Genomic DNA, 27,770 nt, shown 5'->3' with positions numbered 1-27,770 from the left:
TAGTAGATACATAACACAGACAAACATTTGCTAATGGTGAGGGCAAAAATTATTGTCTTGTTCAAGTTTTTAAAAAGCTCACAGCACTAAGAAGGCAAAAACAAGGCCACAGTTCATAAAAGGAACAAAAATACAGAAATTTTACAGAAAAGAAACAAATATCGAAAAAGGGGTTGGCTTCATGAACACATAGGTGTGATTTAAAACAACAGTGTTCCACAGCATGTGTGTGTGTGTGTGTGTGTGTATTTAGAGTAAGATTCCTCAGTGTAAAGCCTCATGCCACTGAATCCTGGCAAAACTGTCACAGTGGCTCATCACTGCTGACAGTGTGTCTTTTGATGGCAGATTTGTCATTTTGCCAAGAATCATGGAAGACGTTCATGATCTTTTATCCTTAACCCTAATCCCAGGAATGTTTCCTAAAACAATAATTTAAAGGAAAAAGAAGTGGTAACAAAAGAAGGTGAAACATTGCTTGCATCTACTATTTATAATAGAAAGAGCTAGAAGCACGATAGATCTCTGAGCACAGAGGGCGGGCAAGTCGCCACTAGGACAGCAAGAATGAGAGAGGGACCTGGGGGAATGCTGGCTGAACACCCAAGTTGTGTCTACACCGGTGGGTTAGAGCAGTCTGTCTTGCATGGGTAAGGGAAGGAAAGGTCACAGATCTTGAGATGTACCTGGATGAGGCTCTGTCACTGTAAGAATGTTTGTGCAGTAAGTCAGTGCTAGAGTGGAGAGAGGCAAGGTGTATGGTAAGTGAACTGGCACGGCAGGGCGCGGTCCCATGTTAGGCTGTGCGGCCGCCGCTTCTGACACGTCGGGGCCCCGCCCCTCGTTCCTCAGGCTGCTGGGCACTCTCACGCCCACGCCAGACGCTGCCTGTGCCTGCCCGTGTCCATAACCGTCCTGCAGTCTAAACGTCTTCTGCAGCGGGTTCTTTTCAGAGATGTGCTTCACAGCTCCCCCACATCATCTGCACCTGAGTTGCAGACTTCATGGGCCCCTTCACGTTAGTAGAAGGCCCCTGTTGCCTTGGGTGGGAGCCTGCAGCCGACATTGTCAGTGTCCAGACAGACCCCGCCTTCCTCTCATGGTGCCCCCTGACCCTGTGATTCCAGAAGTAACCCTCCTCTTGGGGGGCTGCCTGTGGGCGCCTGGGAAAACCAGAAGTGCTGTGGAGCTCAGCCTGAGGGCTGGTGTGGAGGGAGGCTGAAGGCCCAGCCCATTCCCCAGGTGGGGGCAGTTCCTAGGAGAGACTCTCCCCAGAGCCCCCAGGCTGCCCGGACAGCCCCTTCCATGGATTTCCCCCCCCCCCCCGCATCCTATCGCCTGCCTCCCCCGGTCCTCTCAGGAGGAACCACCACAGAGGTCTCATCTCCTTCCCTCCCTCTCTCGTCCCAGGCCAGGTACACAGGCCTCATCTTCTTCCACGAAGGTTGGCCACTGTGCATCGATGAGAAGGTGGTGGTGCAGTTGGCGTCCCTCCGTGGAGTCAGGCTCAGGCCTGGGGACTTCTACCTGCAGATCACATCAGTGGGGAAGCAGTCAGCCAGATTGGTTCTAAAATGCCTCTCCCAGAGTGGACGAGGCTCAGAAGAAGTCACTGTCCCTGAGGCCATGTACGGCTGCGTCTTCACGGGAGAGTTCCTGGAATGGCTGAACGGCGAGCGGAACGGTGTCCCCTTACAAAACTGCTTGCTGACCTCAGGCTCTGCGGTCTTCCGCACCCCATGGAGCAGTGTCACAGACCCCATCTTTGTACCGACATTCAGAACTATCCTGCCCCACTGCAGCTCTCCTGGGCCTGAGCAGCCACCCCCCAGAAGCATCTCCAAAGCTCTGGCCCCAGCACCAGCCGTGGCCAACACCCGTCCCCAGGAGACCACCCCTTCCAGCAACACCCCAACCCTGCCCCACTGCCATAGGCATCCTGGCAGTGACCAGCCCAGCCACCAACCTTCCCCAGGAAGAGCTGAGTGGGAAGGCCCTAGGATCCCATTTGGGAGCTCCGATGGAGGCCTTGTCAGGGTTGGGCCCTCAGAGCTGGGCCCACGGGAAGGACCAAGAGGGAGCCTGGATGCCACAGACAAAAGGGACAGCCCCCAGGCCCTCGCTGTCTGTGAGGACGTGGGCAGTCCAAGCTCCAGAAGGCAGTTGCCCAGGGACTCAGCCAGCATGGAGGCCAGACGTTGGTTCAGGAAGTCCTACATGGAGGCCCTGCGGAACCCCATGCCCCTGGGCTCCAGTTCCGAAGAGTCTCTTGGGGACGAGGCCTGCAGCTCCCAGACCACGGCGGCCAGGGCAGCAGCCAGCCCAACCCGGAAGGAAACGCCCAGCCCCTGGGGAGGCTCCGTAGAGATCCCAAGTCAGGAAAAATGTCCGGGAGCCACAAGGAGCACTCTTCCCCAGAGGTCTCGGTCCTGGGACAGGTCCCTCAGGAGCTGGCGAGGTGACACCCGGCAGGCCTCCCACCACTCAGTCAGCACCAGTCTGGGAGGCCTCTTAGGAGGACAAGCTGAGGGGACCAGAAGTGCAGGCTCCAGCTGCAACCCCTGCACCACAGCGGAGAGTCCAGGTAATGTCCCACCCCAGCCCTTCCTGCTCCTGCCCAACCCTCTCCCCATGCCCCTCCCCCACTGCTTCCCCTCCTCCCTTCTCCTTGCCATGGTGTGTCTTTCCTCTGGTCAGTGGACCGAGGAGAAGCCTGTGTCCACATCCGTATCGACTGTTGAAAATAATGGTCACATGGGCTCCGTTCCTGTGACTGCCACAGCAAATACCACAGACAGGGTGACTTTGGACATTTATCCCGTTGGTTCTGGGGCCAGTATGACCTAGAAGTATGACATCAAGAAATTGGCAGGGCTGTGCTCCCTTCAGAAGCTCTAGGGGAGGGTCCTTCCAGCGGCAGGGGGCTCCCCCTGTCCAAACATCTTCTCCCCATGTCTCTCTGTGTGTCACACCTTCCTTTCTCTTACAAGAACACCTCTCTTTGGATTCAGCGTCCACCGAACGCTTGAGTATTCACATCTGCGAAGACCCTTTTCCAAGTAAGGTGATATTCCCAGGTTCTGGGTAGACCTGTCCTTTTGGGGTCACCACTCACCCCACCACATTGCATTAATACTCCTTTCCTATGGGTCAGTTGGATGCTATGCTCATGGTTCTTAACACCAGCCCCTGAGTTACACACACCTCAACGGCCTGCAAAACGTGCTGAACTATTTCCCAACTACTGGAAGTGTCTCCCATGTTGCTCTGGAGGGAAAACATGATTGTCTAAAGAGTGTTTGCAGGACATCAATAATTCAACGGAAGGAATGACACCATATTTCTTAGGTCAAATATTTCCTGTTTTTGAATAAAGAAATGTTCTGTGAAGAACAAAAGCAGTGACTTTGGGGGAAGTGAAGAGCAGGGACCCTCAGAAGGCAGGCTAGCCGCAGCATCCGACACAGTGAGGAAACTGCGGCTCCCTCACCTGGGCAACATCCGGCCCGCCCACCTGGCCCAAGGAGGGACTTGCTCACACCTCTGGATGGGCCTGCTGCTTCCAAAATGAGGGTGCCTGCTCCTGTCTGAAATTCTGGCAGGGTCCGTACAGCACAGAGCACACACCGACTTACCACAAAAAGTTTTATAATAAAATTATTGGCTTAGGTTTAGCACTTTTTAAGAACATTCTACTGCCTCCCTGCAGTTCAGTTAAAATTAGAATACAGCAACAACTCCCTGAACATTGTTTCCAGGGCCTAAACCACAGCCACACACACGCTGGATGTGAAAACTCATGTCTGCAGCTCATCTCAGCAAGGGGTCAGCCTTAAGTACGTGTCTCTACAGAGAACTGCCACCTGTGCAGATGCCGCCCGTGGACATTCAGGCACAGCGTCCCTGGGCAGTGTGGCAGCATGGGACACACATGTTCGACTGCCAGCAGGATCCCTGGCAGTCATGGAGGCAGTGGGTTTGGCTCACACAAACCAGTGTTGCCAAGTGGAAGCCAGGTTTGGCCCGCTGGCTCCCTGTGCATCACAGAGCACCCCCTGCGGATGCCAGTCTTGTCAGAGACGTGCTGTTCTCAAGCAGCCTTTTCTCTGGGGTCCCCGGTGGGCTCTGCCCCAGCTCCAGAGACTATGCCTGAGTTAGCACGGAGGGTTGGTGGGGAGAGAAGGCTCGTTTCCCTCACCTAAAGTGGGGAGTTCCCTTCCTGAGAGCACTCTTTCCCTTCCTCCACCTGCCCCCTCCTGTGCATCGTCCAGAGCCGTGGAAGAAGGAGCCTGTGGATAAGAAGACACTGCTTCCACCCACGAGAAGCTGGGCAGTGGCACCAGAGGCCTGGGCAGAAGGGCCTCGATCATTGGTCACCCAGTGAGTAGCCAGTGGCTTGTTGGTACAGGCATTCTCCTCCATCCTTGCTACCTGGACACACACTTGTCCCTGGAGTGCAGTTTGTGGTGTGGCCCTAGAACTCATGTCCTCATCAACATAGGAAAATGCCTCAGCTGGAACATCCTGCTGAGACCTAAGTTGAACAAGTAACGATTAGCACACTCACTTGTCCACAGCACAAACATTGTTTCTCTGTTCCAGCTGCCACTCCTGTTCCACTTGGTTCTCCTCTCCTGTTCCAGGTGCTCCTCCTCTGTTCCAGTCACTCTTCCTCTGTTCCAGATGCTGCCATTCTGTCTAGTTCTCCTCTGTTCCAGGTGCTCCTCCTGTTCTACCTGGTTCTCCTCTGTTCCAGGTGCTCCTCCTCTGTTCCAGCTACTCCTCCTGTTCCATCTGGTTCTCCTCTGTTCCAGGTGCTCCTCCTCTGTTCCAGCTACTCCTCCTGTTCCATCTGGTTCTCCTCTGTTCCAGCTCCTTTTCTGTTCGAACTTGCTTTCCTCTGTTCCAGGTTGCTCCAGCTCCTGAGACTTTGTTTTGCCTCTTCTTTGAACGTAAAATCAACCTAATTTCAAAACACTAAATGTGACATTTCAGTTTATTTCAAGAATATCATATTCATTCAGCCAGCGGCAAGTGAGCACCTGTTTCTTGATTAGCCACATGAGGGTACTCTTTTTATTCCTAGCCATTTTAATACCGTAGCCCCCAGGACCTCAGACCTCTCCTTTCACTGTCCCACAGTCTGCAAGCTGAATTCAGGAAAAGCCCACATGAATGACCTCCTCAACTAGGAAGACTTCTAATAAGAAAAGAGCACATGAATGTGTTGTTTGCTCCCCCCCATCCATGTGAGGAAGCTTGAGGTCAGTGTAGAATTAAAACATTAGAACACTTGGGAACCCCAAAATTTTACCAATGGTGCTGATGTATTCTAGAAAATATTTGAACATACATGAAAAAATTCATTCTCAAGGATACTGTGCAGTTGTAACCAATCAGCTGGTGAAGGGACGGACAAAATGTGGTCTACCACACAGTGGGGTGAGAGCCATGGAAGGAATGACACTCTGACCCAGGAGAAGTCAGGGGTGAATCTCAAAAGCAGTTGTGCTGAGTGAAAGAAGTCAGACACAAAGGACCCCATAGTGTCTTGATTCCATTTGTATGAATGATCCAGGACAGAAAGCACACAGGTGGTTGCCAAGGGTAGGAGGGGTCTTTCTGGAGGGATAGAAATGTTCTAAAACTGACCTATGGTTATGGTTGGACCGCTTGATAAAGTTGCTAAAATCCTCTTAATTATATACTTGAAATGAGTGAGTTTTATAATACATAAAATATACCTAATAAAGTTGTTTTATGTTTTAAATTAAAAGTAGGCTCCACACCCAGCGTGGAGCCCTAAATGGGACTTGAACTCATGACCCTGAGATCAAGATCTGAGCTGAGACCAAGAGTCAGATGCATAACCGACTGAGGCTCCCCAAAGTTGTGTTTTTTTAAAATATATATATAAAGAATGCTGTGGGCTTTTCTGGTCCAGCTAGAATGAGAGCTGTTAAGAGAGTTATAAGACATTAGCCCTGTAAGAAGTTCAGGAAGAGACTAAGGGACAGGAAAGCAAAGTCCGGATTGGTTCAGGGTGCCCCACAGGGTCTTAGGTGCCAACTAGCTCTGGCCAAGACCATCTCTCCGCTCAGTGGGGTAACACAGGCCCGGGGGGTTGCAAGGCTAGGGGGTTGAATCGGCTTTCTCTGTCTGTGGTATGGCTTATCCCCTGTGAAGTGCAGTGTAGAAGACAGGGCTGAGGAGCGAGCCCACAAGCCTCAGCCACTGCTGTCTCCAAGCTGGTGCATGAACATGAGCCCTCCCCTTCAGGGTGATACAGGAGATCCAGGTCCCCCTTCTCTGGGTGATGCAGGAGGTCCAGGTCCCCCTTCTCTGGGTGATGCAGGAGGTCCAGGTCCCCCTTCTCTGGGTGATGCAGGAGGTCCAGGTCCCCCTTCTCTGGGTGATGCAGGAGGTCCAGGTCCCCCTTCTCTGGGTGATGCAGGAGAGCCTGCTTCCCCCTCTCTGGGTGATGCAGGAGATCCAGGTCCCCCTTCTCTGGGTGATGCAGGAGAGCCTGCTTCCCCCTCTCCGGGTGATGCAGGAGTTCCAGGTCCCCCTTCTCTGGGTGATGCAGGAGGTCCAGTTCCCCCCTCTCTGGGTGATGCAGGAGGTCCAGGTCCCCCTTCTCTGGGTGATGCAGGAGTTCCAGGTCCCCCCTCTCTGGGTGATGCAGGAGGTCCAGGTCCCCCTTCTCTGGGTGATGCAGGAGGTCCAGGTCCCCCTTCTCTGGGTGATGCAGGAGGTCCAGGTCTCCCCTCTCTGGGTGATGCAGGAGGTCCAGGTCCCCCTTCTCTGGGTGATGCAGGAGAGCCTGCTTCCCCCTCTCTGGGTGATGCAGGAGATCCAGGTCCCCCTTCTCCGGGTGATGCAGGAGGTCCAGGTCCCCCCTCTCGGGTGATGCAGGGGAGCCCGGTCCCCCTTCTCTGGGTGATGCAGGAGGGGGAGGCACGCCCAACTATGATGCTGCCTGCCCTCAGGGTGCTCTCACCCCTTGTGGATATATTTTTGTGACACTCTTTGGGAAATCTGTATGAAAAAATAAATTAGGATGACATTATTCAGTATAAAAATTTTCTCCCTGAAGTGTGTTTAAGTAGTGAGCACTCTTGGTGCAACTGGAATGTTCAGTTTTTATGTGTTTATTCATGCCCTACTGCTCAGGAATGCACCTGTTAGGTCAGGTGTGACACGCTGATGTTTTCCACTAGAAATGGGACAAGTTCTCATGGGACCCAGTATTTTCACTCATGATTTTCTCCTTGTGTGTGTGGCAAGCTGAGTAGCTGCCTTCAAACCAGAGAAACCCTCCATCTTTGACCAGGTCTCTTTCTGTTGTCTAGCTGGTGGTGACACAGACAGCAGCACCTTCCGAGGGCACGATCCTGGCCAGATTCCAGATGTGCTTGCTGAGCCACTGTGCCCCAAGGGAGGAGGACAGCCACCCAGCAGAGGAGACATGCCCAGTCAGATGCCCAGGCAGGTGCTGGAGGTGAGCCAGGAGCTCCTGCAGTCCGGGGTCATCACCCTCCCAGGTGAGCATGGCCGTCTTACTCTGGGCAGGTATAACAAAATACCAGAGACTGGATACCTTCTAGACAACAGACATGTATTTCTCTGTTCTGGAAGCTGGTAGTCCAAGACCAAGGTGCCAGTACAGTCAGGTTCTAGTGAGGGCCCCTCTTCCTGGTTCATAGTTGACACCTTTTTACTGTGTCCTCACATGGTGGAAAGAGTGAGGGAGCCATCTGGGGTCTTTTGTAAGAGGCATGAATCCCATTCATGGGGCTCCACCCTCATAACGTAAGCACCTCCCAAAGGCCCACCTCCTAGTACCCCCACACTGGGGGTTAGGTTTCAACATAAGGATTTGGGGGGAACACAAACATTCAGGCCACAGCAGTGCCCATCGCCCTTTTAGCTGAGCATAGCTCTCCTGTCCAGGTGAGTACCAGCCCCTCCTCTCCTGGCAGATCTCACATCTAAGCCAACACCTCAACAGTTTGCAGACCCTAGCTCAGTATTTCTCAGGCTTGAAGCCATGCATGTCCCCACTGGGGCTGCCCCCTCACGATGCCCTCTGCTTCTTCAGGGACCCGAGACCACCAGGGAAGAGCAGTGGTGCAGGTCTGCACGAGGGGCCCGCTCTGGTCCAGCAAACACACCTCCAGCATCGAGCTGACCCAACTGTTGCAGTACTTCTACGGCATTCCCAGGTGGGACAGAGCCAGGTTCCTACCTTTCAGACCTTTGGGGATAAACCTCTGCAAGCTTGTGTCTTGTGCGAGGGTCTCTGCAACCTCGGGGACCCCCGGTGGCATGGGCAGCAGGCTCCCACCTGCCCCTCAGGCTCCTGCTGTCTTTTCCAGGTCCGTCAGCTGTCCTGCATGCATTCCTCTCGTCCTGCTCACCCTGACCTCTCCCCACTGAATCAAGGCTCTGACACATACTCTAGCCTTGAGTTCTGTGTTGCTCTGCGTTCGTTAATGCTCTAAGTGTTATATATGTGTATCTTTTATACTCCACCTCTTTCTGGATAAAGACCTAACCGATATAAACAGAATATTTAGAATAAGTGGGTCAAGAACTCATACAAATGAGTAGTACTGGGTACCCAGAAGCAGCAATGACTGATTCAGTCTGACGTTACGTAAGTGAGCCTTACATTCAGCTCAGCAATGCCACGTGCCAGGAAGAAAGCATGCCAGCTCCTTAAGAGAGACCTACCCTCTCTGACATGGAATTCCAGGAAGCCACACCACCTGGGTCCTGCATGATGACAAGGTGTGGAGTAGGTGTGTACCAGGGCATGGCTGCAGATCTCCTCATGGACCAAGGACAGAGACAGGAGAGGAGGAGTCAAGGACGGTCAAAATGTGTTATTTCATACTACTTGATCCCATCAGATGCAGGCATGCTTTGGACGGCCCTTATGGCCATCAGACCAAGAGTCCCTGAGGTTCTGGGTGGAGACAGCCCCCTAGGGGAGGGAGCATTGCCCAGCTGTCAAGCTCGGTTCCAAAGTCAGACAGCCTGGCTCCAGATCCCAGCTGTACCCTTACTGGTGGGTAGATGGTGTACCTCTGTAAGCCCATGTCCTCCCCATAACCTGGAATTGTAGCAGCTGTCTGGAAGGTGTGTCAGAGGGATGAGAAATAATCTGTGGAAAGTCCATAGGCTGAAGTCCAGAGCATCATCTTCGTGGTACATCCCGTGATGTTCTCTCACTCAGTGACAAGATGCACATCATGTGATATGAGCTCAGTGGGAACATGTTATGTGATGCCTCATCACACGTGATCTCATGCTCTTTATGGTGCATGAACTTTCTGTTGGAATTTCTTCTGAAATAGCATAAGTAGATTCAGTGTGGGAACAATTAGACAGGAAAAGAAAGAGTGCTCCCTGACACCCCTTTCCCAGAGCAAGGTTCCCAATTATCTGAGGGCACTGGTTTTACTGCCTTTGGGTGAGCCTGGGATTTCAAACTTATCTTTCAGCACAGATTTCAAAATATAAAGAAATACCCTGAAAAAAAATACGGATTCATACTCGCATTAGCTTATACTTTGTAAGCCTCAAGTAAACACCAAAGCACGAAGATAATGGCATTTTCTGTTTGCCAAAAGCTTTCTTTTATGGGAGCCTCCAGCATTAACTCAGGGCAGTAATGGAAAGCAATCCTGATTGACAAGGACAAAGCCTCCTGTAGTTTTTGGAGCTTATACCCTTCTGCGGACTCAGCCTGGCTGAGCTGTCAGGCTGAGTGCTGCCCTCTCCATTCCACGACGCAACACCAACAGGAGGAGTTAGGGTACCTGTGCGGTTGGCAGGGTCAAGACTTGCCCCTGAATCTGTAGCCTTCTGCCTTTTCCACAGAAGATTCAGACAGCCCCACTCCCCTCCCAGGGCAGGCATCTTCAGCTTGGGAAGCTCCAGCGGAAAGCCTCTGGTGAGAAAATCACCCCTAAAGCACTTAGGGTAACTGATGGTGGAGCCTTCTGGTTTGGCTGATTATTTCCCCACAACCATTGTAATTTTGTTAGCGTCCTGATGGATTATTGCACCTTGAGGAACTGAAATCTACCCCTACCTTGTGGGATGTGACACAAGCCTTCAGCTATCAGAATGAAGTCCCCAAGCTGTCAGCATTAATTACTAGGGAGAGTGCCCAGCAGTGTCTGGTTTTCGGTTACTGCAGCTGTATTACAGAGGGCCATGTGTTCCTGGGAGCGTGCCTTGTAAATGGACTCCCATCAAACTCTCCCATACACAGAATCTTAAAATCAGAATGGATCTTGGCTGTCATCCATCCAGCCTCCTCTGCAGTGAAGGAATCCATCCATCCATCCATCCATCCATCCATCCATCCATCCATCCATCCATCCACCACTTGCATGAGAGTACAAAAAGATCAGGCCATGGCTCCCACCCTCAAAGGGACACACCTGGGAACCCAAACTGTTGCATCTTCCAGCTTAAGACAAGCCCACAATGCTGGGAGGGAGCTGCAGCCTCGTCCAGGGTGGGTGGCGGGGTGGATCTCCGGATGTGGTCTGTGTCCTTGAGGACGGTGAGTATTTACAGACAAGAAGGGAAGGACATCCTGAGCAGAAGGAAGAGCACACACGGAGCCCCAGAGCAGCCAGTCACTTTCTGAGTCAGGAGGCAGGAATGAGGACTAAAGACCCGGTGCAGGCAGTGGGTACCCTGGGCCTGAAGGCCACGTGGACCTCCGGTGGTGAAGCCAGGGTGACGCAGGAACACAGTGTGAGACTTCTGCAGAAATGCAGGCCCAGGGTGTCTAGGGCAGATCTGCACATGGCCAGGGGCCCCACTGGAGCCCAACAAGGGGAGCCAGCCAGCTTCATCCACCACAGGAGGCAGGCGGAGGGAAGCAAGTTTGGTCTGGGGGTGGGGGGCGGGGGGGGGGGGGTTCCCGCTTGGTGGCCTGAGGGCATTTTCTCCCGTCTAATCCTATACTAGCTGAACTCCAGTCATTGGATCCCTCTCAGCCAGCCCAGGTGGAGGGTCCAGCAGTCTCTGAACTTGGGAAGCAGCCCCCCTCTGCGGCCATCCCCTTCAGCAAAGCCACCAAGTGGATGAGATCGGTGGAGGACAATGTGTGGGTCTGGGGCTGCCAGGGATTATTTCCCATGTGCCGAACCAGCCGGTGTGGCAGTGAGACCGGTCCTGCCTCTGGGGCCAGAAGCAGACCTTGAGACACAAATTCAGGGAGACCACGGGAGACCAGGGGTGAAGAGAGACCAGGAGTGGGGGTGTCAGGAGAGGGAGGTCACTGGGGACCAGGAGGCACACAAGACGCTTGGAGGAAGTAGAGTATTGTGCTCAGCTCCTGACAGCACTGCCCAGGACTGCTCCCAGACACGTGGACTCTAGCGCTTCAAGCCATACCAGTCACAAAGCGGCTTCCGTGGCAGAGGAGGCCTGGATGCAGAGCTGGCCAGCTGAGGGAGGGAGTGAGATGGGGGCGTTCTCCCGGCCTCACCTTTTCTGTGTCCAGCTTTGACCCCAGAACACCACACTCTACTCTGCCCCGAGACACCCCCCCTTCAGAAGCATTCCTTAGCAGTCACACCCGAAATTGAACACACCCTGACTGTGGGGGCACACTCGCCCTTTTGGCTAGGATGTGGCTTTGGTGCAACATGCGGCTCTCCCCGCTGTGTGCAAGCAGGCCAGGGTGAGCATGCGTGTCTGTTCAAGACCAGCACCCACACGTGTAGCTGAGGTAGAGTATTAGCCACTCCCAGAAGGTGGGGTTGGATGCATCACCCTGCCTTAGCTTATTATTTTTGTCCTATTTAGAACTGAACTTACAGTCGTGATCACAGTAGGGACAGAGCTTTTATGCAGGGGCGTGACAAGCACCTGACAGTATTTTCACCTTTAGAGGATGTTCTGCTGTCCCACTTGAGCTCTGGAAATGTGGTAAACCCAATGATTGGCCTGGAGCTGCAGTCCTGAGATCAGCTGGCCACGTCTGGCTCTTGTCCACTCCGTCAGAGTAGAATTCCACATGTTATTACAGCCGGAACAAGCGACCTAGCACAAGAAAGCTCCAGGGCCTCTGCTCTGTGATGGGCGGTGTGGGAGAGAAAGCAGCCGCAGCAAATACAAGCATGCAGCCAGCTTCCCTTGCCTGGAGAGGCCATCAGACAGGACTGATCCACCACAGTGAACCCAACTGCCCTGTCTGCACCTGGTAAGCAGCTCGAGTCCTCAGGAAGCAGAAGGTTGATATGTGTCAAGAATCTGTGGAGCCAAGGGCATCTGGGCAAAGGGTGCATCTCACCGAGAGACAAAGAAGCCTGTCATGGAAGAGATCTTACCTGCAGTGGTTAACACTGTCTGTCTCTCTCCCCAGGAAAGAGGTGCGGGAGCTGGGGCTGGTCATCCTGGTGGATGCTCGCAAGGGTCCAGCTGCCCCTACTCTCTTCCAGGCTCTGGCAGCACTGCAGGTGAGTCAGGGTGACTCCTGTCCTCAGGGCACCGAGCATCTCAGGGCTCCCTCATGACCCAGGAGCAGCTGAGGGCAGCCATGCCTGGACTCAGCCCCACTGTGAATCAATCTCAGGATGAGGTGAGGGTCCTGAGTGTGGACGTGGAAAGTAGCAGAAGAAGAGCCTGCTCCTGCATCCATCAACAATGTGCTCCCCCGTGGTCGGACACAGTCACCAGGAAGGAGCTTCCTGCCCATCTCCTGGGTCGCCACTGCATACCTTAAAGGCAGGGTCAGCCAGAACCAGCCCACATGGGCATGACACTTTCCCTCCACAGCTGTCCTTATCTAGTGTCTGACTCAATCAGCGTGCAGGGCTACACGCTGCACTTTCTCAGACAGGGACGGAGGTGTGGACGCTGTGGGGAGGAGGGCCTGTACCCCGGAGCAGGTATGGTAGCTACCATACCTCTGGGGCGAGGTCAAGGGAGGTTGTCTGGCAGGTTTGCAGTCGCCCCAGGAAGACCTGATCCTGGATTTTGGGTCATGAGTAAAATCAAGAGGGAAATGGGGAGTCCTTGGAACAGGGAGAAAGTCACCATTGGGATGCTCCAGGGACCCAGGGCCAGGTGGGAGCCTGAGAACGCTCACGCTCCCTCAGACATGTGTATATGGGGGCCCTCATGTGCCAAGCCCTGTGCTGGAGTCTGGGGTCCCACCTTCTCCCTCAGTGAAAACCTGTTCCCTCTGTTTGGTCTCTGCTAAAGGTGCCAGACACCGGTCACCATTCTATCCAGGTTCCTAAGTTTAGGGACGCCAAATGGAAGTTCTTTCAAGGGCGGACTCGGTGGTGGAGGTTGGGGCACATCTGGATGCACTCAAGAAGCTGGAGAACAGCGTGGGGGGAAAGGAGAGAAGAGCCCCCGGCAGGCAGGCTGTGAGTGGGGCCGGGGCTGGGGGAGGCCAGGCAGAAGTGGTCCAGGTCAGCAGGAGTAGGCATCCCTGGTCAGGGTGCCTGGCTGTGGTGCGATTCCTGTCCGACACAGAGGTGAAGGTGCAGATTCCTGAGGGGGAAGGGCTGACCCAGATGTGCCGTCCCGGCAAGAGTGGGCTCTCAGAGCCGAACTCAGTGGTGAGGTCTGCATTTCAGAGGGAGAAATGGGCTTTCAGCAGAAGGGTTCACAGTACATAGCCTCAAAGCCCGAGTTAGCACCTCTAACACGGAACGACAGCCTTGACGTGCCAACACTCAGTTTCCACGAAGCACCTCAGAGGCACATGAATCCCTTATTGCTCATTTCCCCTGCTCTCAGCCAGCTTTTGGGCTCAAAAATCAGCAACCAGGATGTCATCCCGTTTGATGCTCGTATTCTGTGCGGGCTTCGAAATTCCTTTGTGATTCTGGTTTTTCCTGACCACATGCAATTTTATAGACCAGCAAAGACTGGGAAGTTACTGGAAGTCTTCCGGAAAGTAGGGGGATGACTGCTTTTCCAACAGATTTTGAAGGAAGCTCTGCTCAGAGGAGGACAGTGGCATCAGTGACATCAGGACTTCCTCGGAGTCCTGTGAATTCACAGGAGGAAGCTGTTGAATCTGGAGGCCTGGTCCCAGTACCCACAGTGGACGGGAGGGTGGGGTTTGTTTGTGTTTCAGACGCACACCCCTCAGAGCAGCTGTTTAATGTGGTCGCCTCACACCAGTCGTCTCAGCACCCTATAAACATGGAAGAAAAACAATTTTCCTTTATTTCTGCCTTCAAAACCAAATGTAATTGTTGCTGTTGCTGAAATGATTTTGAAGCTGCAACCACAACTTGTGACCAGATTCCTAGAAACCATTCTGCCCGCTTCATGTACCCGTTGGGAACAGCTCACCTCCACGAGGAGGGTGTGTGGCCCCGTTGGCCAGCCTGGCCCGTCCGCACCTCCAGACCCTCCAGAGCGCTGGGCCCGCGCTGCGCACCACAGAGCGTGCGTGTAGGAGCATCCCTCTTCCTCGGCCTCCCTGCTGCTCTCCTCTCCTCCCAGTTTCTTCCACCTTCAGCCCTGGGGTGGCCTGTGAGGGAGTGGTCCTGCTTCTCAGCCCCCATCTGCAGGCCTCAGACCCTTTGCCAGCCCTGGCAAATGGTGCTCATGCCAGTCACTTTTGTCATTGCTGCCCTGGAGAAGTTTTGGAATGAGGAGGGCTTGAAATTTGTTTTCAGGGGAAGCAGGGAACCCAGTGACTTGCTGCAGAACCCAGGACGACACCCTCCCAGGCCAGCAGGTGGTCAGAGCCCTGTGAGTCCCATGGAGGCTCGCTGGGGACCTTTCCCAGTAAGGGGCTCGAGGAACTCTGAGAGCGCATTGTCATTCCGGGACCCAGACTGAGCAACGAGGTGCAGACTGCAGGGCAGGAACGTTGGCAGACACCCAGGCAGGCACATGGTGAGGCCTGGTGCCCAGAGTGGGGCTGGCATGGACAGGTATCACCACCTTCACTCCCTGACACATGCCCAGCGTGGCACTGGCCTCTTGGGAGGTTACTTGGGCACCAGGAAGAAAGCCGAGCATGCAGCTGCCCATGGGCTCCCTCACTGCGCTGTGCTGTGTGCGTGTTGCCATAACCCTGTTTGCTCATACAACCTGGAGGACACTGATGCATGTCTGCATGGTTTGCAGGAATTTCCTGAAGCCAGAGGACTGTGGTGGCTTCTACTTCTTTGGCATCCAGTAAAAACTTGAAAATTAAGTGTCCAGCCTCAAAGAGAGATGACTGAGCCCTCCCTGTTAATGCACACACTTAGCAACCACTCGGGGCACTGTGTGTGAGACCCAGGCAGGCCCCACATATGGCCCAAGAGCCCCTCAGCTGCCGACCAGAACCACGTACCTTTTTTCTTTGTAAGAACACCCCTTCCCAGCACTTCTGTTTGTTCAGGCTTCCCTTAAGTCCTGTGCCACTTGGGTCCCACAGCGGTAGAACGAGCCCTGAGTAAGATGGTCCCTCTTACCCACACTTCTCCCAGAGCAGAAGCAGGAGAAACACCTGCTGCATCTTTAAGTTTTTATCACAAGTGAATCTTCGAAGGAACTTCAGGAAATCCACTCTGTTCCGTCGTCTGGATGTTGGCGTTCAGATTGCCATGAGGTCTCACTGCTTCTCCTTCAGGTGGTGGTCTCCCGCCACCCTGGCTTTGGCTCACGCAACAGCAGGATCTGTAATCCCAGTGAGAGGAGTGGAAATAAGCCGAATTTAAGGGTCATGTTTCCATTTTCAGTTTTATTTCTGAGGAATATGCAGAAGTAGTTAAATTTTTTCATAGAGGGCAAAAAATAGAACTCTCATAACTACCTCAAGTGACTATACTTCAAATTTATTATTAAAGTTCAGATAAGAAACTTTCCATTTCAAAAAGAAAATGATTTTTTCATTTCTTGGTGGAAGAAAATGCTAAGAATTACTCATCCCTACCCCACCCATAACACACAACTTCTACACACTGATGTGGATACTCATCCTAAGGCACAAACTGTGTTTTCACTCGTCTGAAAACTAACGTCCATCTTCTTATCAATAGCAACAAATCCTAATAGTAAAAAAACCACTCAAGTAGGAATATATGAGAAATATAAGACACTGCAAAACTGTGTAGGTTTAATTCATGGTAACTGAAAATTTTACCTACACTGGGTGAGAGAAATAGAAAATGACTCAAATAAAAAAGCAAGAATGTTTTTTCTATGTGTTTTTCTATGGCTTATTCATTAAATGAATATTTATGGAAGGTTATCCACAAGAAGCCACATAACAAAAATGTAAATATATACAATTAATACAAATGAAGTATCAGTTATTTCTGAGGCCTATTCAGTCAAAATAGGGGATCAACATTGGGGATTACAAAAAGCCTAAAATCTGTTTATCACTACAAGAAACTTAAAAAGTAAAGCTTTAGAAAATATGAGTGAAGAAGCAAGCACTAGGTAAATAAAATAATTTTATTGCTGAATGACCTGGCCTCAATGTACTCTAGCAAACAGAAATCAAGGAGACTTGTTTAAAGTCATAAAACATGTCAAAAAAACCCAAAAACCAACAGGGTTGGAACTCCAACAGAGCACACATACCTCATACTATATACAAAAATTACAAGTGGGTCCCAGACCTGCATGCACAAACTAAGACTGCAAAACCACCAGAAGGAAACAGGAGAAAATCTTCATGACCTTGGTCAGACAAAGATTTCTTAGCTATGACACACCAACACCATGATCTATAAAAGAAAACCATGACAAGGTGGACTTCATCAAAATTGAAAACTTTCCCTCAAAAGCCACTGTCACTAAAATGAAAATACAAGCCAGGAGTTGGGAGAAAATGTGTGCAAAACACAGATCTGATAAAGGACCTGTATCTGGAATATACAAAATCCCAAAACTCAGCAATAAGACAAACAACCCAATGAAATACCAGCAAAGATTTGAACACACTTGACCAAAAAAAAGATATGTGAATGGCAGAGAAGCACATAAACATATGTTCGACATCAGTAGTCATTGGAGAAATACAACTTGTAACCAAAATGAGATAACACAACAAAACTTGACAGTAGCAAGGCCTTGGTATTGCCCGTGGAAATGCAAAATGGCACAACCACTCCAGTTTCTTTAGACGTTAGAATGCATTTACCATGTGATCCAGCAATCCTACTGCTAGATATTTACCCAAGGGAAATGAAAACTTACGTCTACATAGAGTTTATAGTGGCTTTGTTTATGGTTGCCACAAACTGGAAACGACCCAGATGTCCTCTAGCTGGTGAGTGGGTGAATGAGTTGCAGTGCCTGCAAGCTCCTCCTTGGCAATAGAAAGGGGTGATCTAGGAACCTCCATAGCATGGGTAAATCGTGAATGCACTGTGAAAGAAGCCTGTATTGGGTAAGTCCATGTGTATGATATCCGAAAAAGGCAAATTTATGCACAGAGAAAACCGATCAGTAGTCGCCAGAGGCTGGTGGGCTTGGCAAAGGAGCATGAGGAAATCGGGGGATGCTAAACTGTTGTATACATCTTGACTGCGATGGTGGGTCCATGACTAGAAGTTCTGTCAAAATTTAGAGAACTCCGTATTTAAAAGGGTGAATTTTAATATATGTAAATTATAACCAATAAACTTGATTACATTAAAATTTATAAGATGAAATAATGTCCATTTAGAGCAAAGACAGTTACATTTTATGCATTCTAGGTACTTGGGGACAATATCAAAGCAGAAGTAGCACCCCTTAAAGTTAGACGATTCTATTGAGTCAATGAAGTTAAAAATTACAAAGCTAATTGGTATTTCTTTCTTATTTCAGAACACATCTCCTCCCATAATTCATAGTATTGTGTTGTTGGTGAATAAAGAATCAGGATTTAGGCCTGACAAGGATAGAACAATTCAGGTAATGGTTGTAGACCCTCAGGGTTAGATATGACTCTGGGTGATTCATAAAATTAAATGTTAGGACACGTAGAGGAGATAAAACATAGCAAAAACCTTATGTGAATTCTGGCTGCATCCATATAAGAGCCTGAAAACCCATCACCGATCCCTTAAGTTTTTGCAGGACCCTAAAGAGGGTAATATCAGAAAACCTTTAAAAATCTAATTTTTCTTCTCCACCTCATTTGCTTTCTCAAATCCTCTTCTTTCTCTTTTATCTAAAAACTCTTTATTTTGCCTTCATTCTTGAAGGATTTTTTGCTAGATATAGAATTCTGGCTTACAGCAGGTTTTCGTTTGTTTTTCCAGCACTTTAAAGGTGTTGTTCCGTTGTCTTCTGGCCTCCATACTTTCTCCCCTCCCCCTGTTTTTTCAACTGCAAAATGGTGGTTTTGCCTCCATAGTTTTCTGATGAAAAGTTTGTTGGAATTCAAATAATTGTTCATCTATAGAAAATGTGTCATTTTCCTTTGGTTACTTCCAAAATTTTCTCTTTGTTTTCAGCAAATTGACTATAACGTGACTAGGCATGGTTCTCTTCATCTTTATCCTCTTAGGTTGGGCTGAACTTGAATTTTTAAATTTATGTCTATCACTAAATTCAGGAAATTTTCATTCATTATTTCTTGAAGTACTTTTTTCTGCCTCATTCTCGTCCCTTGTCCCCCTAGGATTTCAATTACACACACTGATATTGCCCCAGAGGTCTTTTTTTGTTTTTCACTCTTTATTGCACTTTTACTTTTTGGAATTTAAGGAAGTGATAGTCTAGAAGTTTTCTTTCTCTTTCTTTCTTTTCAAAAACAACTTTACTGAGATATAATTGATGTCTCATACAAATCATTTATCAAACCACATCAATGATTTTTAGTATATGCATGGAATTGTGCAACTGTTCCCACAATCTAATTTTATTTTTTCTAAATTTTTATTTAAATTCTAGTTAACATACAGTGCAATATTGGTGTTAGGAATAGAATTCAGTGATTCATCACTTATATACAACACCCAGTGCTCATCATAACAAGTGTCATCCTTAATACCCATCCCCCCCTGGCCCATCCACCACCCACCTCCCTCCATCAACCCTCCATGTGTTCTCTGTTGTTAAGAGTCTCTTATGGTTTGGCTCCCTCACTTCCCCTATGTTCATCTGTTTTGTTTCTTAAATTCCACATGTGAGTGAAATCGTGTGATATCTGTCTTTCTCTGACTGATTTATTTTGCTTAGCATAAACTCTCTAGCTCTATCCACATCATTGCAAATGGCAAGATTTCATATTTTTTGATGGCTGAGTAATATTCTATTGTATATATGTACCACATCTTCTTTATCCATTCATCAGTTGGTGGACATTTGGCCTCTTTCCGTAGTTTGGCTATTATTGATAATGCTGCTATAAACATCAGGTTGCATATATCCCTTTGAATTAGGATTTTTGTATCCTTTGGGTAAATACCCAGTAGTGCAATTGCTGGATGGTAGGGTAGTTGTATTTTTAACCATCTGAAGAACCTCCATACTGTTCTCCAGAGTGGCTGCACTCCCACCAACAGTGCACAAGGGTTCCCGTTTCTCCAAATCCTTGTCAACACCTGTTGTTTCTTGTGTTGTTTGATTTTAGCCATTCTGACAGGTGTGAGGTGATACCTCACTGTGGTTTTCATTTGTATTTCCCTGATGATAGGTAATGTTGAGCATCTTTTCATATGTCTGTTAGCCATCTGGATATCTTCTTTGAAAAAATGTCTGTTTGTAACTTCTGCCCATTTTTCAATTGGATTATTTGTTTTTTGGTGTGTTGAGTTTTTTAAGTTCTTTATTTATTTTGGATACTAACCCTTTAATCAGAAATGTCATTTGCAAATATCTTTTCCTACTCTGTGAGTTGCCTTTTAGTTTTGTTGGTTGTTTCCTTTACTGTGCAGAAGCTTTTTATTTTGATAAAGTCCCAATAATTTATTTTTGGTTTTATTTCCCTTGTTTCAGGAGACATATCTAGAAACAGGTTGTTATGGCAGATGTCAGAGAGGTTACTGCCTGTGCTCTCTTCTAGGATTTTTATGGTTTCAGGTCTCACATTTAGGTCTTTTATCCATTTAGAGTTTACTTTTGTGTATGGTGTAAGAAGCGGTCTAGTTTCATTCTTTTGCATATTGTTGTCCAGTTTTCCCAACAGCATTTGTTGAAGAGACTTTTATCCAATAGATATCTTTTCTGCTTTCTGGTAGATTAGTTGACCTTATAGTTGTGGGTCCATTTCTGGGTTTTCTGTTCTGTTCCATTGATCCCATGTGTCCATTTTTGTGCCAGTACCATACTGTTTTGATTACTATGGCTTTGTAATATAACTTGAAGTTCAGAATTATGATGCCTCTAGCTTTGCTTTTCTTTTTCAAGGTTGCTTTGGCTATTTGGGGTCTTTTGTGGTTCCATACAAATTTTACGATTGTTCCAGTTCTGTGAAGAATGCTCATGGTATTTTTATAGGGATTGCATTAAATGTGTAGATTGCTTTGGTTAGTATGGACATTTTAATGATACTTGTTTTTCAATCCATGAGCATGGAATGTTTTTCCATTTCTTTGTGTCATCTTTAATTTCTTTCATCTGTGTTTTATAGTTTTCAGAGTACAGGTCTTTCACCTCTTTGGTTAGGTTTATTCCTAAGTGTCTTATTATTTTCGGTACAATTATAAATGGGATTAATTCCTTAATTTCTCTTTCTGCTACTTCATTATTTGTGTGTAGAAATGCAACAAGATTTCTGTACATTGATTTTGTATCCTGTGACTTTACTGAATTTGTGTTCTAGCAGTTTTTTGGCAGAGTCTTTTGGGTTTTCTATATAGAGTATCATGTCATCTGCAAATAGTGAGAGTTTAACTCCTTCCTTGCTGATTTGGATACTTTTTGTTTCTTTTTCTTGTCTGATTGCTGTGGCTAGGACTTCCAGACTATGTTGAATAACAGTGGTGAGACTGCACACCCCTGTCTTGTTCCTCACTGTAGAGGAAAAGCTCTCAGTTTTCCCCCATTGAAGTAGATGTTTGCTGTGGGTTTTTCATATATGGTCTTTATTATGTTGAGGTATGTTCCCTCTAAACCTAACTTGTTGAGGGTTTTATCATGAATGGATTTTGTACTTTGTCAAATGCTTTTTCTGCTTCTATTGAAATAATCACATGGTTTTTATCCTTTCTCTTATTGATGTGCTATCTCATGCTGATTGATTTGCAAATATTGAACCATCCTTTATATTGAATAAATCCCACTTGATCATAGTGAATGATTTTTTTAATGTATTGTTGGGTTCAGTTTGCTAGTGTTTTGTTGAGAATTATTGCATCCATGTTCCTCAGGGATACTGGCCTGTAGTTCTCTTTTTTAGTGGTATCTTTATCCGGTTTTGGTATCAGGGTGATACTGGCCTCACAGAATGGATTTGGAAGTTTTCTGTCCTTTTTTATTTTTTGAAATAGTTTGAAAAGAATAGGTATTAACTCTTTTTTAAATGTCGGTAGAATTCGCTTGTGTAGTCATCTGTCCTGGACTTTTGTTTGTTGGGAGATTTTTGTTACTGATTCAATTTCTTTGCTGGTTATGGGTCTGTTCAAATTTCCTGTTTCTTCCTGTTTCAGTTTTGGTAGCTTTGGTAGGTTGTTAGGAGTTTATCCATTTCTTCTAGGTTGTTAATTTGTTGGCATATAGTTTTCCATAATGTTCTGTTGTTTGTATTTCTGTGGGGTTTCTTTCTCCTCTCTCATTTGTGCTTTTATTTTTTGGGTCCCTTTCTCTCTCTCTCTTGTTTGTTTGTTGTTTTGTTTTTTTTTTTTGTTTTTGTTTTTGTTTTTTTATGAGTCTGACTAGGGATTTATCATTTTATTGATTTTTTTTCAAAGAACCAGTTCCTGGTTTAATTGATCTGTTTTACTGTTTTGTTTGTTTCTCTATCACTTATTTTTGCTCGAATCTTTATCATTGCCCTTCTCTGCTGGCTTTAGGCTTCATTTGTTGTTCATTTTCTAGCTCTTTCAGGTGGAAGGTTAGTTTGTGTATTTGAGATTTTTTTTGCTTCTTGAGGAAGGCCTGTATTCCTATATACTTCCCTCTTGGAACCATTTGCTGCATCCCAAAGGTTTTGGACCATATGTTTTCATTTTCATTTGTTTCCATGTATTTTTTTATTTCTTCTTTGATTTCCTGGTTTACCCATTCATTGCTTAGTAGAATGTTCTTTAACCTCCATGTATTTGTGGTCTTTCCAGATTTTTTCTTGTGATTGACTTCAAGTTTCATAGTGTTGTGGTCAGAAAATACGCATGGTGTGATCTCGATCTTTTTATACTTGTTGAGACTTGATTTGTGACCTAGTATGTGATCTGTTCTGGAAAATATCCCATGTGTATTCAAAAAGAACGTGTATTCTGCTGCTTTAGGATGAAATGTTCTAAATATATCTGTGAAGTCCATATGGGCCAGTGTGTCATTCAAAGCCATTGTTTCCTTGTTGATTTTCTGCTTAGATGATCTGTCCATTGCTGTAAGTGGGGTGCTAAAGTTCCCTACCATTATTGGATTATTATCAATGAGTTCCTTTATGTTCATTGTTAATTGTTGTATATATTTGGATGCTTCCAAGTTAGGGCTATAAATATTTACAGTTGTTGGATCTTCTGATCTTCTGGTTGAATTGTCCCCTTTATTAGGATATAGTGCCCTTCTTCTTCTCTTGTTACAGTCTTTGGTTTAAAATCTAGTTTGTCTGATACGAGGATGGCTACTCTGGCTTTCTTTTGATGTCCGTTAGCATGCTAGATGGTTCTCCACCCCCTCACTTTCAATCTGCAGGTGTCTTTAGGTCTAAAATGAGTTTCTTATAGGCAACATATAGATGGATCTTGGTTTTTGTTTGTTTGTTTGTTTGTTTTTTAATCCCTTCTGATACCCTACATCTTTTGATTGGAGCATTTAGTCCATTTACATTCAGAGTGTATTATTGATTGATTATTGATAGATATGAATTTCGTGCCATTGTATTACTTGTAAAGTTGTTGTTTCTGGAGATTTTCTCTTTCCTTTCTAGTCTTCATTGCTTTTGGTCCTTCCCACTCAAAGAGTTCCCTTTAATATTTCTTGCAGGGCTGGTTTAGTGGTCATGAACTCCTTTAGTTTTTGTTTGCCTGGGAAGTTTTTTCTCTCTCCTACTCTGAATGACAGCCTTGCTGGATAAAGTATTCTTGGCCGCATATTTTTCCCATTCAGCATGTTGAATATATCAGGCCACTGTCTTCTGACCTGCCAGGTTTCTTTGAACAGATCTACTGCTACCGTGATTTGTCTTCCCTTGTAAGTTAAGGACTTCTTTTCTCTTGCTGCTCTCAGGATTCTTTCCTTTCCTTATCTCTGTATTTTGCAAATTTTACTACAATATCTCTTGGTATTGGCCAGCTTTTGTTGATTTTGATGGGCGTTTTCTGTGTCTCCTGGATTTGGATGTCTGTTTCCTTCCCCAGATAAGGGAAGTTTTCAGCTATAACTTGCTCAAATAAACCTTCTGCCCCTTTTTCCCTCTCTTCTTCTGGGACTGACTGTTATTACACTTTATGGAGTCACTGAGTTCCCTAAGTCTACATTCATGACCCAATATTTTTCTTTCCCTCTTCTTTTCAGCTTCATTATTTTCCATAATTTTATCTTTTGTATCACTTATTCATTCCTCTGTTCTTCCATTCTTGTGGTCATTACATCTAGTTGGTTTTGCATCTAAGTTATAGCATTTTTTATTTCAGCCTGAGTTGTTTTTAGGTCTTCTATCTCTGCAGCCAGGGTTTCTCTGCTGTCTTGTATGCTTTGCTCAAGCCCAGCTAGTACCCTTATGATTGTTGTTTTAAATTCTGGTTCAGGTGTAGTACTTGTATCTATTTTGATTAGTTCCCTAGCGGTGACCTCTTCTCATTCTTCCTTTTGGGATGAATTCCTCCATCTCGCATTTTGTCTAGGCCTCTGTCTTTTGTGAATTAGGAAAGCCTGTGCCTAGTCCTGTTTCCGTTAGAGCTGAAGCTTTGCAGCACTTTGGTCAGAAGACCTGGTGCATGCAAGGGATCTGTGCTAGTCTTCTAGGGGAGGGGCCCACTGCTACTCTGGCTCTCAATTATACTTGCTGTCATTAAAAAGGCACCTGCACAGGGTCAAAAAGGCAGAGCACCGGGGAGCAGAGCTTGGTGTAAGCGGCTCAAGCCTCCACTGTGTGCACTGTGCCACTTGCTGAAGTCTGTCCATGCTGATGGGAGGGGTGAAAAATAGTGTTGGCCCTCTCTCTTCCCCAGAGAGGGGAGTTTGCACCCCTGCTGTTCAGGACACCCTCACAGAAGAGCAAACAATCTCCCATTTTGTGTCCCAGGCTCCCATCAGTTTCCAGCCTTCACCCTGTCTGTGTCAGAGCTGTCTGCCTGCTCAGTGGCGCAGTGCTCCCACGTTTTATCTCAGGCTTGCGGCTGGGTTTCAGAATTCCAAATTTTAGGGACCTGGCATGGTGCAGAACCAAGTGGGTACGCTGGGGGAGGGTCTCGCCACACTGTGGCTGGTGCCTTGTGTCCCAGAAAAGCAGCTGCACAACTGCACAGGAGCTTGGATTTTATGGTAAAGTGTAGCAAAGAGCCGGCGTCCAGGTTAGCTGCCCTCAGCAGACATTTCTGCTCTATGCTAATGAATGGGGCAGCTCTATGGTGCCCACAGGCTCTTTTGTCCCTAGAGAGGCAGTGCCGCCTCTCCCAAATGCACTCCAAGAAGGGGAACTGTCTCTCCCAGTGCGACCCAGGGAATCGTGCTCTGTGGTCCTGGGCCTCTGCCCCCCTTCTCCACAGGAGCACCACTATGTCCACCAGGCTCGACCCTGGCAATCATGCAGACTTCTAAAATTTCAGACTTTCAGTTCCACTGCGTATAAAAACTTGCAATAATCAGCCCCTCTCATTTTCCCAGTCAGTGGTTTTGGGGAAGTGTTTTTCTTGTGTAGTTCCCTGCGTGCTCCTTTATCTCTTTCTTTTCTGTCTCCGTGATCAGAGTTCTGTCTCCTCTGCAGTGCTCACAGTTCTTTTCTCCCCCAAATCACGTGTCTCTGTACCTCCTACCTTTCACAATGTGGCCTCTTCTCTCCAGCTAGTTGTGCAGTTTGTTCTCTCAGTCCTCAGATTCATATCCTGGGTGTTCAAAATTATTTGATGATTACCTAGCTGTGTTCGAGGGATGAGGCAAGCATGAGATCGTCCCGCTGCTTCGTCATCTTAACTCCTCCCCAAGTGATCTTACCCCATTGGTCTTGGAGAATCATTTTTCTCCCACTTATTTTCTCTCTCTTCAGATCAGATTGTTTCTATTGCTGTATCTTCAAAGTTACTAACTCCATACTCTATTCATCTCCATTCAGCTATTAAGCCTATCTAGTGATATTTTTTAGTTCAGATATTATATTTTTCAACTATAAAACACCCAGTGGTTTTAAACATATATTTTCTCTGCTCTACTAAGATTTCCTATTCTCTCAGTCATTGCAAGCATTTTTCCTTTACATCATTGAACATAGTTATGACCACTGCTTTAAAGTCCTTGTCTAATAATTACAACATCCAGGTCTTTTCTGGGTTGACCTCTGTTGACTGTCATTTCCCTTGAGAATGAGTCACATTTTCCTGATTCTTCATGTGTCAAGTAATTTGGGATTGTATTCTGGACATGTGAATATTCTGTTGAATAACGTTGACTATGCTGACTCTAGATTCTATTATAAACCTCCACAGTGGACTGTTTTGAAATGCCTTTAACTTGGTTGGACTCAAACTGAAAACTCTCCCCTGTGTACGTCCAGTTCAGTTCTTTTTGCCTTTAGCTACCCAGAGTCTTCCCCATGCATACATGGTTCAGGGTCAGCCAGAGTCCTGGGCACAGTTTACACACCACTGAAGCTCCTTTCCCCTGGCTTTCTCCCTTGTGGGACTCGATGTCTACATTCCAACCCAGCTCTATTTTCTGGTTCTTCAGGCCAGAAAGATGCCTGTTTTCTACCAGAGCCTCAGTCAATCCAGTCTCCCGTGTTGGCATCCTGCCTTCAGGCCAGAGCCAAGCAAAGGGGAGAGTTCACCCCATGCTGCTCCCCTCATCCATGTTCCACTGGCCCTCCTCGGCGAGCCTGACCTTGTTTGCCCTCTGGAGCTTTCAGGTGCTTGTTGTCCTACCTCGTCCCAAGTTGTCTGGGCAGGGCCAACTCTGCCATCTCGGAGTAGCACATCCTTGATTTATTCTTCTTCCCTTCCTCCCCTGTCTTCTTGCCTTCTCTCCCTTTTCAATTTTTCCATTTTTTGGTCTTATTTGGAACCTTTCTGTCATTTCTCTTTGCTACCTTTTCCTTTCACTTCTCCCCAACTTCATTTCTGTACCCAACCACATCAGCAGGGTCACTGGACCCTAAACCTGTCTCTCCACCCTCTCGGTGGTAGTTCTCCCTGGAGTGAGCCATCACAGTGGTCTTTCTGATGGATGCATCTGTGGCCGTAACCAGTGAATGCTTCTCCTTGGCAGTGTGAGGTGGTGGGCTCCCTGAAGGCCTTGCACAAGCTTGTTGACAGCTCGCAGCTGACCGCAGACCTCGATGGCTCCTTTCCCTACAGCCACAGTGACTGGATCTGCTTCCGTAGGGTAAGGTAAAGCTGCTGCACCTGCCAGTCTCCTGGGACTTCTCCTTATGCAGATGTTTTTACTCACACCTGAAACAGGTGTCCCTGCCCCGAATGTCGTGCCCATCACAGCTGCCATTCCCAGGCTGTTGGAGATCCACACTGTGGCGGGCTTGGGAGTGCTGCTGAAGTCCAGCTCTGGGCAGGGAGGGTGCTGCTCCCCAGCGCTTCTGTGGATACTAACAGTGTGTCTGTCATCTCCTACCTCTCCCACCATGATAGAAGCTGGAGCCCTTCACCACAAATTGTGAGAATGCCATTGTTTTCCTACAAAATTCAGTCCACTCTCTGAATACCCACAGGACTCTAAGCACAGTACAGGTAGGTTCTCCTGTATTTTTTTTGTTTCACAGGTAGGTAGGTGGGAACATAGAGGTTTAGCCAAATCTATCATCCATAGCAGAAATTTTCAAACCCTTTTTGACTTGTAAATTCCTTTCAATTAGCAAAGGACTTCCAAAAGACCACTTCTTCCCCATGACCAAAACAAACAAACAAACAAACAAAAAATCCCACCATGCCCAGAAGAGAAATACCACCACAACCACTGCATTTGTTGGTGTGCCACCGAGGCTTGAGTAATTACTGCTGGGACACAGAGGTGGACTGGCTGGAGGAAAATCAGCAGCCTAGAGACCTGGGGCTGGAGACACCTCAGGGTTTACAGGATATGTGAGCAAGGTCCACACATCCCTGTCCAAATGCCAGGCTTTCCTCCTGCTGCCAACTTTCAAACTTCCCTCCTTTCTCCTCTCCTTAATCTCACCCATCTCTTGGATGAGAGCATCTAGGACTCCACTACCTCCTTGCTGTGACAGGTGTCAAGTGTGGGTTCGGCCATGGCACCCTACCCTCAGCTTGATTGATAAACACAGGAATGCAGGTCACACCTAACACTCCCCATGGAGGGGAGGGTTCTATGCATGCTTCTCCCACTCCACGCAGGAGGTCACAGACTTAATCAGCAAGCATAAAGCAACAATGAATTGTGTGCTGGAAGACGCACTGCTGGTCGCCCTCCGGCTAGAGGGTGGTACCGTGCTGGCGCAGCTGAGGAGGGAGCAGCTTGGCACCAGCCAAGACTGCCGGTGA

At 47.8% G+C, this 27,770-nt stretch overlaps 1 protein-coding gene across 1 annotated transcript in view; it reads left to right on the top strand.

Annotated features, from left to right (window-relative positions):
* The window catches only part of PLEKHG4B (pleckstrin homology and RhoGEF domain containing G4B), a 92,149-nt gene that overhangs the window by 45,381 nt on the left and 18,998 nt on the right, over positions 1-27,770 (top strand). Inside the window, 8 exon segments of the mRNA XM_027606033.2 lie at positions 1,411-2,584; positions 7,353-7,544; positions 8,102-8,225; positions 12,398-12,491; positions 17,818-17,904; positions 26,524-26,640; positions 26,901-26,999; positions 27,624-27,766. Coding sequence (XP_027461834.2) covers positions 1,411-2,584; positions 7,353-7,544; positions 8,102-8,225; positions 12,398-12,491; positions 17,818-17,904; positions 26,524-26,640; positions 26,901-26,999; positions 27,624-27,766 — 2,030 coding nt within the window.

The sequence above is a fragment of the Zalophus californianus genome, chromosome 5 (assembly GCF_009762305.2).
Source record: "Zalophus californianus isolate mZalCal1 chromosome 5, mZalCal1.pri.v2, whole genome shotgun sequence".
In the NCBI taxonomy this organism is placed as follows: Eukaryota; Metazoa; Chordata; class Mammalia; order Carnivora; family Otariidae; genus Zalophus; species Zalophus californianus.
This window is presented reverse-complemented; position numbering and strand designations above follow the sequence as displayed.